The sequence below is a fragment of the Danio rerio genome, chromosome 18 (assembly GCF_052040795.2).
Source record: "Danio rerio strain M-AB ecotype USA chromosome 18, GRCz13ab, whole genome shotgun sequence".
Taxonomy (NCBI): Eukaryota; Metazoa; Chordata; class Actinopteri; order Cypriniformes; family Danionidae; genus Danio; species Danio rerio.
The window spans coordinates 9,905,475-9,921,529 of NC_141038.1; the positions used below are offsets into that span (position 1 = coordinate 9,905,475).

The 16,055-nt window shown below is 36.9% G+C and overlaps 1 protein-coding gene across 16 annotated transcripts in view; it reads right to left on the bottom strand.

Moving 5' to 3' along the window:
* frmd4a (FERM domain containing 4A) overlaps positions 1-16,055 on the bottom strand; it is a 301,811-nt gene that overhangs the window by 173,058 nt on the left and 112,698 nt on the right. For 4 of the 16 annotated variants that reach the window (XM_087292254.1, XM_087292245.1, XM_087292253.1 and 1 more), the window contains exon 1: positions 4,827-5,226. The exons of the other annotated variants lie outside the window; for them this stretch is intronic. In XM_087292254.1, the coding sequence (XP_087148380.1) occupies positions 4,827-4,892 (66 nt within the window). In that variant the 5' untranslated portion in view covers positions 4,893-5,226. Of the gene's footprint in view, positions 1-4,826; positions 5,227-16,055 lie in introns of those variants that run through there. 16 annotated transcript variants of the gene reach the window in all.

Below are 16,055 nucleotides of genomic sequence, written 5' to 3' on the forward strand. Positions count from 1 at the left end.
ACAATGGCCTTTAACGCTCATTCTTTATAGTGACCGGTTTCACCCTGTCCTCTCGTTGGCCGCTGTTACTCCTGGGAGATTCACATACACACTACAGTTTGTGTGTGCATGTGTGTGTGTGTGTGTGTGTGATAGAGGAGCAATAAAATGGAGTCATGGCTGGCTTTGCCCTTTAAACCACCCCACTGTTCCCATGGTGACTAGTGACAAACTACAGCCCATGCCCTCTGCCACCAGAACTACTGAATCATCAACAAATATATCCGCTGCGTAAAACATATGCTAGATAAGTTGGTGGTTCATTCCACTGTGGCGACCCCAGATTAATAAAGGGACTAAGCCGAAAAGAAAATGAATGAATGTGCTAATTATTTTATGAATTAATTAATATAGTATATGTGTTTGTGTGTGTGTGTGTGTGTGTACGTATTTTTGTGACATATCAGGACACAAATCTGTATAATGACATGGGTATGACACAGGTATTACAAAAAGGAGGTGAAATATGATGACATTGGTGACGTCCTCATTTCTCAAAATGCTTATAAATCCTACAGAATGAGTTTAATCAGAGAGTAAAGCTGCACACAGTCTCCTGTGATGGTTGGTTTTAGGGGTGGGATGGGGTGAGGGCAATATAATATACGGTTTGGACAGTATAAAATGAATGGAAACCTATGTAATGTCCCGACTTTTCACAAAAACAAATGTGTGTGTGTGTGCGTGCGTGCGTGCGTGCGTGTGTGTGTGGTATTTGGTATACTTTAGAAAATACACTCAAGTATAAAAATGATACTCAATCGGGTCAGAAATGTGGACAAACACCACTTATGGGTTATGACTTCAATTTCAAATAAGAAAACATTGACTATTGTGCATATTATATCAAATATTTATTTAATATATGTATATTTAATGTATGTGTGAGAGTATATGAAATCTAAATGACATTATTATTAGAAGAATGACATTATATTAGAAGGATTGTATTTTAGTTTATTTTAGTTTATTTTTTAGTTGTATTTTAGTTTATACAACAGTTCTGTCTGGTTCTCGAAACTGATTGGCTGATAGCCCTGCGATATTCTGCAATATCAGAACTCCTACAGCCTCTTTACCCTTTGTGTATTACTCCGCCCACATACAGCCAGCAAAAAGCAGACACTACAGATCTAACGTTTAAAAGATGCTTTTAACTGTTTTAACAGCTGTTTAACTGTCAGCTTATGATTTGAATCCAATGCGGAAAAAAGTAGTTCCTCATACAAAAGGGTTTTTGAGACTCCCCATGTTTGATTTTGTTTTTATATTCACAATTATGCCGTCAAACTGTTGTATAAACGCAATATCACACTCGTAGCAGTGCGATATGGCTGTATATCGGCACTGGTGGGGGCACTAAGGCACAACGCACGCCTCCCACCAGTGCCGATATACAGCCATATTGCACTGCTACTCGTGTGATATCGCTCAAATATACAATGGTACATACTGATGCACTCTAAGAAATAAAGACAAACAGAACAAGAAACAAAGATATGAGAGCTGTCACTGGGGCAGCACATTTATACTTTTTAATATGTACACTCTAGGTCTTATTTTGCAATGATAAAGTACCTTTATTTTTGAGAGCTTGTGCTCTTGATTTAAAAAGAATTATGTAGACTATATATCAAACTAATTCAGACTTAAAAAGAAAAAAAAAACTTTAAAACTACACAAACTTACATTTGGACAGAGTGCATATCTAACACACAAACTCGTATTTACATCAGAGACAATTACATCACACTCTTACATAAAGTGTTTTTAATTTGGGACAGTTTCCATTTCTGGGAAAATAACCTTCATTATTTCCTCCTCAGAGACCTACCAACAGAACGCTGCATGCACTTTCACCAAAATCAGCGTTTAATGTGACAGACTGTTCACAAACTTCTCTTTCTTTGTGTGGAACAAAATTAATCTTTTCCGAAAATAACATCAGAGGCATTGTTGAAATATCTTACGTCAAGAGATTAAAATAAAAGGATTATAAACCAGTTGGGTAAAAATAATCAGAGCTTTGTTCTTCGACTTCCTGGAGGCATTGCAGGCTTCAGATGAGAGACCCACACATGCTGCTCGCTCTCACTGACTGTTATTATCAAAGCCATTAAACTGAGATATAAGGAAAGACACGCTGATGTTTTTTGAAACATTGGTTGTCTTTCATTTACACACACACACAAACAACTAGAGTAAGAGTCCACCCTCAAGTCCTTCAGTGAATATCGATGGGGCTTTTCTACTTATATTATCATCCATCAACCAGCTAAAAATCAGTAACAGCCACATTAACTTCAAGTGCATAATCAATCATCGCCTGAGAGTCATGGCTTTGTTTTTCAGTCATGATCTTAATCGAGAACTGGCAACCAATTGCAGATGCCAAACAACCAGACAGAACTTAGCAAGTCTGAAGCATCTGTCAAGCCTGCGGTGTGTCACTCAGGTGAGATGATTGAATTATTTACAGCCGTGAAAGTTCAGCATGAACTTTTTCATCAGCCTCATCATTTTCATCACCCCTTGAAGTCGCCGATGAAACACGTTTGACCAGAAGCCAAGCTATGATGGAGGGAACGCCTCGAAGCCTAAAGGGAAAGTTCAGCCGAGATGAAAACTCATCATTTGCTAAACTCTATATCATAGCAAAGTGGTCTGTGTCACAAAAGAAGACGCTTTGAAGAATGTTTTGCTTTTGTATCATTTATGGACAATCTTCTGGTTTGAATGCACATCATAAAGGTTTAGATCAAGGTTTATAATTATTATAAATAATTAATTAAACACACATAATAAATAATATACGGATCATTTTAAGTTTGGTGAACATTCCAACTAAACAAACTTATAATAATGTTTTCTAAATGTTGCTTTGGAGGAACCATTTCAGTAATCAGTTCTTAATAATAACATTTTAAACATTTCCCATTTTTTTACACTGTAAAAGTTTAATGGATGGTAAAAGTTCTTCTTGGACAATAAAAGACATTTCCATTGAATAGTTATAGGAACCATTAATACTTTTCAGTCATTCATTCATTTTGTTTTCGGCTTAGTCCCTTTATTAATCAGGAGCCACTACAGTGGAATAAACCCCAACTTATCCAGCACATGTTTTACGCAGCAGATGCCCTTCCAGCCGCAACTCAACACTGGGAAACACCAATACACTCTTACATTCACACACATACACTACGGCCATTTTAGTTTATTCAATTCACCTATAGCGCATGTCTTTGCACTGTAGGGGAAACCAGAGGAAACCCATGCCAACACGAGGAGAACACAACTCCACACAGAAATGCCAACTGACCCAGTTGGGGCTCGAACCAGCAACCTTCTTGCTATGAGGTGATCATGCTACTCACTGCACCATCATGACGCCCTAATACTTTCCCAATAAATCTGTTTGCACCACCAGTAGGAACTCGAAAGTGATGTGAGCTGGCCGACGGCAACATCAAGCATGGGATTCAACAACAAGAGGATGAAGGACGCTCTGATCAGAACTGTTGTTAGGGGTTTCTAGAGACATGTAGGTTTTGCAATTTATAGACCAAAAATGATGGCTAGGAGACAACTTGTAGTTCATACCATAAAGGCTGAGAAAAAAAACACAAACACAGATTATATCAGCCAATATCTTTAAACAAAGTTTCAGCAGAGGGTTTTCAATGCCATAGAAGAGACCTTTTTAATTAGTAAAGAATCTTTACTAAACTTTATTAAAGAACTTTTACTTAAAAGAACAGCAGTAATAGGAACTATTAGTGGAATATTTTAGCCAAAAAAAAAAACGAACCCAAATTCGATTGCCCCCCCCCCCCCCCCCCACACACACTTGTGACCATCTCGTTTGTTCTTTTTTCCTTCTGAACCCGGTCCGATTTCGTCATCAAGCTGCTGTTTTGTGTACAGCTGTTGCTAAGTGACGGACACAAAAACAAAGCGCCAAAATGGAGACGTCCGCACATCACTGTCATTTTGCTTTTATTGAATCTTTTGGATTTGTACTTAAAACCAAAATACAGAGAGCCACGTCTAACTGCCTCAAAAAACACAAAACAAACAAACAAAAAACATTAAAAATGTTCAGAACATCACGAGATATGCAAAGTCGTTTTTAGTGGAGACAAGCAAACATTATCACTGTTTGCACTGGGTCAGTCCTGCTTGTAGATGGTAGTGGTAGATGATAGAGTTCATGTGTCCTTTGAATACATGTTTCAAAAATGTATGGCTGAGTTTTTATTATATAATATTTATTCTGTTGGTTTTGAATCTTGCACCTAACAAATATCCTTATTTAGAAAAAAAAAAAAAAAACCAGAATGGAACCCCAGAATGGGTTCCTTAATTGGACAGTTTATCCAAAATGAATATTGACTCTCCCTCAAGTGGTTCCAAACCTTTATAAGTTTCTTTCTTGTGTTGAACACAAAATTAGATATTTTGAAGACAGCTGAAAACCTGTAACTATTGACTTCCATAGTTGGAACAAAAATGGTTGCAACCATGATTCCAATAAAAACGGAAGCCAGTGGTTTCAGCTTTCTTCAAAATAACTCATGTGTGTTCAACACAAGAAAGAAAGTCAAACAGGTTCTGAAAAAGTGAAGGCTGTAAATGATGAGTGCATTTTCATTTTTGGATGAACTATCACATTAAAGCCAGTACTGCAAAAAACAGTTGGACTATAGACTTAAAGTTGAACTGCTTTAAAGAGCACAGAGCAGAAAGAAAGGGATAAAGCGAGAAAAAAACTGAATTTGACTTACAAACACGTCCATTAGCATGTGCTCCAGAGTTGTTTCCAGGTCATCAAGTCTTGCAGCCAGTGTCATGATGGTAAATACAGTCAAACCAAATCAACTTTAAACACAAGAATGTTTACCAAAAATGCTACAAGTATTTTCCAAGACTCTGAGCTTCCAACTTCTATAATAAAATCCCAATCCTTGTTCCAGAAGGCACACATGGATTGCAGTGGACCACACCAAACACAACATCCCTTGGCATTGCGCCTAAAAGATCCATCCCAGTCCAGAGTCTCTAACAATACATCCAAAACAATTTCTCTACCTACACTCCACCTAAAAGACCTGTCCAAATTTGGCTTAATTGCTTATGCCAAGCACATGCGCCTGTCCTGCACATCCTCCAGCTCTCTCCCACACTGGACACCCCTGAGACTGTCCAGCTCACTTCACATGGGACAAAACTTCATTACCGAGGATGACCAAACTTGTGTGTGTGCGGGACAGTGTGTCCGCCTCTTCCTGGAGGCAGTGGACCCACAGTAGACCCCATTGTGCACTGGGACCCATGAGGATGAGGAAGACCCGCGAGTGTGTCTGTGTCTAATACCCGTCTCATTCACACAGGCCCTTCAGATCAATGCTTCTTTGTGTTGGCCATTAACGAAGGGCCAAGAATGTCTCTGGCCACAAAACGAGGCGACTTATGTAAGCGATGGAGAGTTTTACTGCTGTTTACGTCTCATGCAGTGCAGATTAGTCTTCTCGATATGAAGTGGATCGTATTAATGTGCGTGTGGCGAGACAAAGAGTCGCAAGGGTGTAACTACGAAAAGCAGGACGTGACTATTTTGAGCCACAGTATAAAGTGTAGCATGAAAACTCACGCACGTTTGCAGATGCTAACAGATGTTGGCTAATCAAACAGGCTTAATCCTGTGAGCAGTTGCGCTCACGCTGAGTTACTGGAGCTCACCTGGTGGAAACGCAGAGCTTCCAGAGGCTGGCGAGGCCATATGCTGAATCAATGATCAAACACCAAATATGCATTCATGCATGCTGCACGCTGTCAGAACTTCATTTAAACTATCTTCTGCATAATGCAAAATGATTTGAGGTTTTAGAGCTTCTTTTATGGAGGTAAACACCACAGAAACACATTTCCTCAAACATCACAATAACATGAAATCATATTGACTGGTTTTTACACTTCAGAGGCATGTTAACATCTGCAAAGTCTTAAAAATCCACATACTGACACATACATATAAACTCACCGGCCACTTTATTAGGTACAACTGCTTGTTAATGCAAATTTCTAATCAGCCAATCACATGGCAGAAACTCAATGCATTTAGGCATGTAGACATGGTCAAGACGATCTACTGCAGATGAACCCGAGCATCAGAATAGGGAACAAAGGTGATTTAAGTGACTTTGAACATGGCTTGGTTGTTGGTGTCAGACGGACTGGTCTGAGTATTTCAGAAACTGCTGATCTACCGGAATTTTCACGCACAACCATCTCTGCCACTCCTGTTAGTTAAGAACAGGAAACTGAGACTACAATTGGCACAGGTTGACCAAAATTGGACAATAGAAGATTGGAAAAACTTTGCCTGGTCTGATGAGTCTCGATTTCTGCTGCAACATTCTGATGGTAGAGTCAGAAATTGGTGTCAACAACATGAAAGCATTGATCCATCCTGCCTTGTATCAATGGTTCAGGCTGCTGGTGGTGGTGTAATGGTGTGGGGGATCTTTTTTGTGCCCATTAGTACCAATTGAGCATTATGTCAACACCACTTGTGTATTGTTGCTGATCATGTCCACCCCTTTATGACCACAGTGTACCCATCTTCTGATGGCTACTTCCAGCAGGATAACGCACCATGTCATAAAGTGTAAATCATCTCAGACTGGTGTCTTGAACATGACAATGAGTTCACTGTACTTGAATGGCCTCCAAATTCACCAGATCTCAATTTAATAAAGCACCTTTGGGATGTGGTGGAACTGGAGATTCACATTATGGATGTGCAGCCGACAAATCTGCAGCAACTGCGTGATGCTATCAAGTCAATATGAACCAAAATCTCTGAGGAATATTTCCAGTAACTTGTTAAATCTTTGCCATGGAGGATTAAGGCAGCTTTAAAGGAAAAGAGGTGTACCTAATAAATTGGCCGGTGAGTGTCTATACATACATAAAACGCTGTTTTTAATAAAGTAGTTTAGTTTAGTTTTATTTTAATTTATTTTAGTTTTATTCAAAAAATTAAATAATGTGGTCAAAACTGACAGTAAAGATGTTTATGCTGTTATAAAAGACTTATTTTTTTTATATAAAAAAATTTCCGGGTTGGGCCAGTTGGCATTGTGGAGTTTGCATGTTCTCCACATGTTCATGTGGGTGTCCTCTGGGTGCTCCGGTTTCCCCCAGAATAAAAAAAACCTGCGCTACAGGTGAATTGGATGAACTTAATTAGCCGTAGTGTATGAGTGTGTGTGAATGCGAGTGTGTATCAGTGTTTCCCAGGACTGTGTTACGACTGGAAGGGCATTCGCTGCGTAAAACATATGCCGGAATAGTTGGCGGGAAAGGAAAATGAATGAATGAATATATAAAACAAAAAGTAATAACATGACTGTGTTTTTCAAAACATTCCAAGTTCAAACTTCTGAACACATCCATGTCAATACACTTTTAATCATGGACGAAGGCCTTGCAGAGCAATCCCATTATGAGAGACACAGCCAGCAGTAGATTAAACTACTGATCTCTGCTCAGGACAGATGGAGTGTGTGCTGCGATTGCATCTGTGACTGCAAGGTGCTACTGATGCACTTTCATATCCCTGAAATGCCCTCAGCGTCATTATAAACTTCAATAAACACCAGTGTAGTAAACTCACACTGCACAAATGTCCAAGACAAAGGATGAAAGAACTGATGCAGCATTGATCAATGTCTTCAATGAAGACGATAGTTTCACACACACATTATTAGGGCAAAGATAGAGCAGTCAACATTTGAAGTGGATCATCACCTTTCATAAAAATAGTCCTTAAACTATTAAGCAACACCCATTCTTGTCTTACGATAATTTTGAAACACTTTTTTTTAAATGTTGGCCACTGTATACCTCAAGAAAACCCAACAACAGATGTCATTTAGAACAAAAGAAGGTTAAAATTAAGTTTGAAACACTTTCTGGAAAAGAAAAAAAAACTGCTGGTCTTGCTAGTAAACTAACGTTATTCAAACCACACTGAACTGCACACACACTGAACTGAACTAAACTGAACTTCAACTCTGAAAACTGAACTGACACAGTTTCATTTTATTAGAACTACTATTTACCACAATCAACACATTCTACATTGTAAAAGTGCTATGGAAATAAAGATGAATTAAACTGAATTAAACACCTTTTATTTCCTGCTGCTCTATTGTGATTCTACAATGCAGAAGTAAGCTTTTTTTTTTGTTTGATTGTTTTAGAACGTCCAATTAATTTGCCTATGGGGAAATGACTAGGAATAATAAGGTCAATACATATTATTATATCTACTACTACTGGGTAAGGGTTTGTTCTAAACCACATATCAATACATTGAAACCCACATACACTCGGAAATCCCTGGACACCACCCAAAACACATGAGCACAGGGGTGGAGAATTTTGCATGGGCAAACACCCTTTTATTTTTGCATAAGAAAGCATTGCTTGAAATCACAACGTCCTTCATTGAAAAGATACATTGCCATTTTAAAAAATATTATATTAATAAAATGTAATATTTATATACTTGAAAACTTGGTATAATTACATTTCTTCCAAATTACAAATAAAAATGGTCATATAAAGATGTTAATCGCCCAGAAAATGACAATTATTGGTCATAATAATTATATATATTTTATCTGCTGTGATTGTAAACTGTTTTTTTTTTCATTAAATATGGATTTCTTAACTTTTCTAAAGTAAAAACACTAGTACTCTAATGTGTAAAAATAAATATAAATATATCTGATAACATGAAACCAAGGCAAACATGGTTAGTACGTGTAACGAAAAGCCTTTTTTTTATAAAATACATTTCATTTCTAATTTGAATTTTTTTTACCAGTAACTAAGTCTATATATAAACAGACAAACATCAAAATGTCTTTATTACATGATAATTATATAATTATGACATTTGACTAAATTTTAGGATGAAAGTGAAACTGTAAGCTTACGTTATAACACAGATATTTAAATGAGCAACATTTCAATGAAACAGCTTTTGTTAGGCAAATCAAAGTCCTCACTGCCACCAGTTTAAATTATTTGGTCCAAAACTGATATATTTAAGCCAATTTGAAAGGGGTGTCCCGATATAGCATTTTTAACCAATACCGATAACCGATAACTCTTCATACTCTAACTTTAATATATAAATGCAAAGCGAAATGCAAATACATTAAGTGGACAACTGATTTTACTTTAAAAGCTTTAGAAAACTTTGAACCAACCTTTAAACTCTGTTTATCAACTATTCGTATCTGCGGTCAACTTTCTTTTATTTAATTAGTGTCAACTGCCTGTTAAAAAAGCATAAATAAAGAAACCAAGTCACTAAACATGAACCAAAATTAAAATACCCGTATAATAATAGAACCGCTACTTGCAGCAAGCATGTGAAGTAGTTTAACCAGTGGAAAAATACATAATTTATGGGCGTAAAGATATCAGCCACACTATGTTATCAGACAGATAATGGTAATAATAAAAATGGCATTTATCAACGCATTTGAATATGGCCTCCACTATCAAGCATCCATTAATTGTGCATTGATACTAATCAAAGACAAAATGAAGTAATATTACACCAATACAATGCTTTCTTACCATAAATTGTGTAAGATGAAATTGTGTAAGATGAAACTGAAACTGCACTGCTTATTTGTGTTATAAAATAAGCTTGAATAAGGTGAGGTGTCCAAACTCGTGCTATCTAGCTATGCAACCACCTGTCCACTTGATCCCATTCCCTCTCATCTCTTGCAAGCCATCTCTCCTGCAGTCATACCAACACTGACTCACATAATTAACACATCTCTTGACTCTGGTTTATTCCCCACTTCATTTAAGCAGGCTAGGATAACCCCACTGCTAAAGAAACCCAACCTGGGCCATACGCTACTTGAAAACTACAGACCAGTATCCCTGCTTCCATTCATGGCCAAGATTCTGGAGAAAGTAGAGTTCAATCAAGTCCTGGACTTTCTCACTCAAAACAATCTCATGGACAACAAGCAATCCAGCTTTAAGAAAGGCCACTCAACGGAGACTGCCCTGCTCTCGGTCGTGGAGGATCTCAGACTGGCTAAAGCAGACTCTAAATCATCAGTCCTCATTTTGCTGGACTTGTCAGCTGCTTTTGACACTGTCAACCACCAAATCCTGCTATCTACGTTCAAGTCACTGGGCGTTGCGGGCACTGTTATACAATGGTTCAGATCTTACCTCTCTGACAGGTCGTTCAGGGTGTCTTGGAGGGGAGAGGTGTCCAACCTACAGCATCTAAACACTGGGGTACCTCAAGGCTCTGTTCTTGGGCCACTTCTCTTCTTTATCTACACGTCATTCCTAGGACCAGTCATCCAGAGACATGGCTTCTCCTACCACTGCTATGCTGATGATACCCAGCTATACCTCTCTTTTCATCCTGATGATCCCTCAGTTCCAGCTCGTATCTCAGCCTGCCTGTTGGATATTTCACACTGGATGAAAGATCATCATCTTCAGCTGAACCTCGCAAAAACGAAAATGCTTGTAGTTTCTGCCAACCTGACTCTACACCATAACTTTTCAATCCAGATGGATGGGGCAACCATTACTGCATCCAAAATGGTGAAAAGCCTTGGAGTAACGATTGATGACCAACTAAACTTCTCTGACCACATTTCTAGAACTGCTCGATCGTGCAGATTCGCACTCTATAACATCAGAATGATCCGACCCTTCTTATCTGAACATGCAGCTCAACTCCTTGTTCAAGCTCTTGTTCTCTCCAAACTGGATTACTGCAACTCTCTACTAGCGGGGCTTCCAGCTAACTCTATCAAGCCTCTTCAACTGCTCCAGAATGCAGCAGTACGAGTGGTCTTCAATGAACCTAAACGAGCACATGTTACTCCGCTGCTAGTACATTTGCACTGGCTGCCAGTTGCTGCTTGCATCAAATTCAAAGCTCTGATGTTTGCCAACAAAGTGACTTCTGGCCTTGCTCCTTCTTATCTGCTCTCACTTCTGTAGATCTATGTGTCCTCCAGAAACTTGCGTTCTGTGAATGAACGTCGCCTCGTGGTTCCATCCCAAAGAGGGAAGAAATCACTTTCGCGAACGCTCACGCTCAATCTGCCCAGTTGGTGGAATGAACTCCCTAACTGCATCAGAACAGCAGAGTCACTCGCTATTTTCAAGAAACGCCTTAAAACTCAACTATTTAGTCTCCACTTCACTTCCTAATCTGCAATTGCCTCTCAGGATATCACACTAACTGTACCAGAAAAAAAAAAAAAAGTACTAATACTTTCCTTCTTAGACTTTACAGACCTGAAACTTGCCTATAGCACTTATTCATTGTTGCTCTTATAGTTGTGTAAGTTATTAAGTCATTAATGTAAATGAATAATAAACGGTGTATATATACACACACACACACACACACACACACACACACACACACACACATATATATATATATGTATATATGTGTGTGTGTGTGTGTGTATAAATATATATACCATTTATTATTCAAGCTTATTTTATAACACAAATAATTCAAATGGGCAACATATCATTGAATCTGCTTTTCTAGGGCAAAGCAAAGAACTTACTGTAACCAGTTTAAATTACTTGGTCCAATACTAATATATTTAAGCCAATTTGCAAGGGGTGTACCGATATAGCATTTTTAACCGATACGGATAACTAGGCCCACACGGAATCTGCGCACGCAGAATTTCCGCAGATTTCTGCAGTTTTTTAGCCCATTATAAATTCTGTTTATTTACTTGAGTAAATGTGTAAATCGGAATTTATTCAGTTTTTTTTCAGTAATTTATTACTTTTTATTTAATATATTAAAGTGTAAGTTATGATACTCCGCTGGATACTCCCAAAATAATTCCGCAGATTTTTAACAAAATTCTCCACAGAAATAGCAAAAAACGGCCGCAGATTCCGTCTGGCCCTACCAATAACCAATAACTCTTCATACTCTAACTCTAATATATATATATGCAAAAGCAAAATGCAAATACATTAAGTGAACAACTGATTTTACTTTAAAAACTTCAGAAAACTTTGAACTAATCTCTGAACTGTTAATCAACTATTCTAATCTGCAATCCACTTTATTTTATTAATTAATATCATTTGCCTGCCAAGAAAAAGCTAAAATAAAGCTTAAAGATATTGGCCTAATTATTTTATCAGACCGATAATGATAACATTAAAAATGCCATTTATCAGCCGATATGAACAAGGCCTACAATATCAAGCATCCCTAAACTGTGCATTGATACTAATCAAAAATAAAATGCTTTCTTACCATGAATTGGAACATGGCGAACTTTAGTTTTTAGTCCTGGAAGACGCTCCTCTTCCCTGCCGCATGAATAATTTCGTTCTCCACTGAGAGTGACTTAAAGTTCCTGCTGTTCATGTTCAATGTCACAGCCAACGTCCTTACCAGAGCACCTTTTCTGATTAAACGCAGCCGTCTGTCAGATATCCAAAGCACTCTGACCTTGCGCTGACTCTCCAAATCCATTCCAGCAAATTAATTCCTGCAACTTGGTCTCGTTTCTGGTTCAGGAACAGCATTTCTCAGCCAGGCGCTTCAGTGTACATGCAAACATGATCGTGAAGCCACTATCAAACACTTTTCTAGGCTTTACACACACACACACAAGAGAAAGACTGATCCATCTTAGTCCTGACCTAAAGCTTCTTTCCAGCTTTCCTTAACTGACAAACATCACTCTCCTAATCCACTATAGCACTGCTGTTAACAGATAGGCTTATTGATTGTTAACCTATGCAACTAACAACAGCTAAAGTCCATGTGAAATCAAATAGTTTATTTTTATAGCTCGCTTTGTTATTCTTCAGTTGAATAATTAATTAGTGCAAGTTAATCTACTGGATTGTTTTGGTAATCTTAAATAAAAGTCTTACAAACTGGATATCTGCAGTCTATGAATTCAGAACACAACAAATTTGAAGTTTGAAAATACATCTATAAAAAATTTAGCCTTGTAAAATTGAGTTGTCTTAAATTTCAGATGTTCAATATTCAAGTTATGAAATTCAAATTAAGAAATTCAGATTAAAAAAATTGTAATAAAACTTCAGATTTATTAAATTAAAATTGTCAAGAATTCAAATGAACACAATTCAAATTCCAATTGTTTTGGCATATTATCATTAGCTCCTTAGAGAGGCGGCTTCCATAGCAACTGTCAATCAATATTCTTAAGCACGCCCCCTTACTGTTAATTTGGTATGAGGGAATGATGCGCAAAAGAAAGTTCCGCCCCTTCCTCAATATTTCATTTATGTCTATCAACATACTGAAACAAAAGTCTCTGCAACCAAAATGGATTGTTTTGGTAATAAAAGTCTGAATGTTTGCTACTTTTTTTGGAGTGGCAGCTTCCACAACAACTGTCCATCAATACTCTTAACCACACCCCTTTTACTGTTAGTTTGCTATGAGGGAATGATGTGCAAAAGAAAGCTCCGCTCCCTACTCAATATTCAGTTTCTGTACAACAATATGCTAAAATAAAAGTTTCCGCAACAAAAATAAATTGTTTGGGTAATCTTAAATAAAAGTCAGATCGTTTGCTTCTTTCTTTGGAGTGGCGGCTTTTATAGCAAATGTCAATCAATATTTTTTAACAAAGCCCTCTTACTCTTAGTTTGCTATGAGTAAGTGATGCACAAAAGAAAGCTCCGCCCCTACTCAATATTCCGTTTCTGTTGGAAGTACATCAACATACTGAATTAAAATTCTCTGCAACAAAAATGAATTGTTTTGGTAATCTTAAATAAGTCTGACCATTTTCTTACATCTTTGGAGTGGCGGCTTTCATAGCAACTGTCAATCAATAGTCTTAACCACACTCCCCTTACTGTTAGTTTGCTATGAGGGAATGATGCATAAAAGAAAGCTCCGCCCCCTACTCAATATTGCATTTCTACACATCAAAATACTGAAGGAAAATTCTCTGCAACAAAATGGATTGTTTTGGTGATAAAAGTCGGACCATTTGCTTCCGTCGTTGGAGTGGCAGCTTCCACAGAACTGTTAATCAATATTCAAACACGCCCCACTTATGGTTAGTTTGCTGTGAGAGAATGATATGCAAATGAAAGCGTCGCCCCCTACTCAATTTCCATTTTTTGTAGGAAGTAAATCAACATACTGAAATAAAGTTCTCTGCAATAAAATTTGTTTTAATAATCTTAAATAAATGTCTGACCATTTGCTTCCATCTCTGGAGGGGTGACTTCCATAGCAAATGTGTTTGAATATTCTTAATCAAGCCCCTTTTACTGTTAGTTTGCTATGAGAGAATGATGTGCAAATGAAAGCTCCGCCCCCTACTCAATATTCCATTTCTGTTGGAATTACATCAACATACTGGAATAAAAGTCTGGTTCACGCAAGACCTTCTTGTTTTTATGCAGATCCATACATCTAAACAGTAATTCCGATCAGATTGGAACCTGTGTCCATAACAAATGTAATAATACTCACTAAGCCTTCAATCCATCCAACAGCATGTTTTAAATCCCCGTCCAACAAATGATCATGAACACGATCAGCCTGACATTAATGCACAAACACATGCTCGCCCACTGACATCAGGAGTAAAGATGACCAAAATACGCTCACACATCAGTTGCGCTTGCTTTATTTTCTTCATCTGTTTAGCGTCTGTCCTGCACTGTGAGTGAGGTGCGGCATTATTTACACTGGCACAAACACAGACAATTTAAACATTTTGTCAACAAAGATCTCAGTGTTTGCACTGACAACTTCAAGAAAGTGAAACTAAGCCAGAAGAGAATGAACATTTGTGAAGATACTGTAGTAATGTTTTCATGATGCATCTGATGCTTTGTTTTTGCAACACTGAAAAATGATTACTTTAGTATCAATTAATGTCTATTTTATATATATATATATATATATATATATATATATATATATATATATATATATATATATATATATATATATATATATATATATATATATATATATATATATGCACACACACACAAACACTTACACATACACACACACATTTATATATTTATACATAAATATATATACAACAGTTATGTCTGGTTCTTGAATCTGATTGGCTCGTCCAGCCTTTTAACTCTTCACCCTTGTGTATTACTCCACCCACATACAGCAACAAGCAGAAGACACTCTACAGTTTGACAAAAACTGCAGCTGTTGGACAACATAATGTACGTTTGAGTCTTTTAAAATCGAGAATGTAGTTGTTATAAGTAAAGAATGTCAGCAAAATCACCTGTTTAGTCATCACTTTAGCTTCACTAGCTTCCCACTAGTGCCAATATACAGCCACATCACACTACAACTCGTTTGATATTGCTTACACACACACATAATTATATAAATAAATTAATAAAAATAAATATGAAAACCAATTAAATCAGTTTATTTATTATATTACATTAATATTATCTAAAATTAAGTTTAATTAAAATATTATATATTATTATTATCATTATTATTATTATTTGTATTGTTATTATTATTATATTCAATGCATCAAGTCAAGTTGTATTTATCTATTATTTGTTTTAAAACATACATTTTACATGAATTATATCAAGAATAAAAGTATAAAATTATTATCAGAATAAAGTATTATCAAAGTCTTGAAGATATGCGTCTACAATATATCATTGCATTATAATATCTACAAATTAAAGTATACGTACAGCCCTTTATTGTTGCTGTTCTTCATCATAAAGCTACTGGCAGCATGTACTGTAGATGGTATATAGCAAGATTTATAATAAAAAAAACTCGCAGGGCCATTCCAGATCTTCCTGCTCTCTCGCTTTCAGTCTGCATGTCTTGAAAACAGGATTAAGTACTATAACGTGTCCACTTTAACCCCTTAAACAGTCTTCAGGTT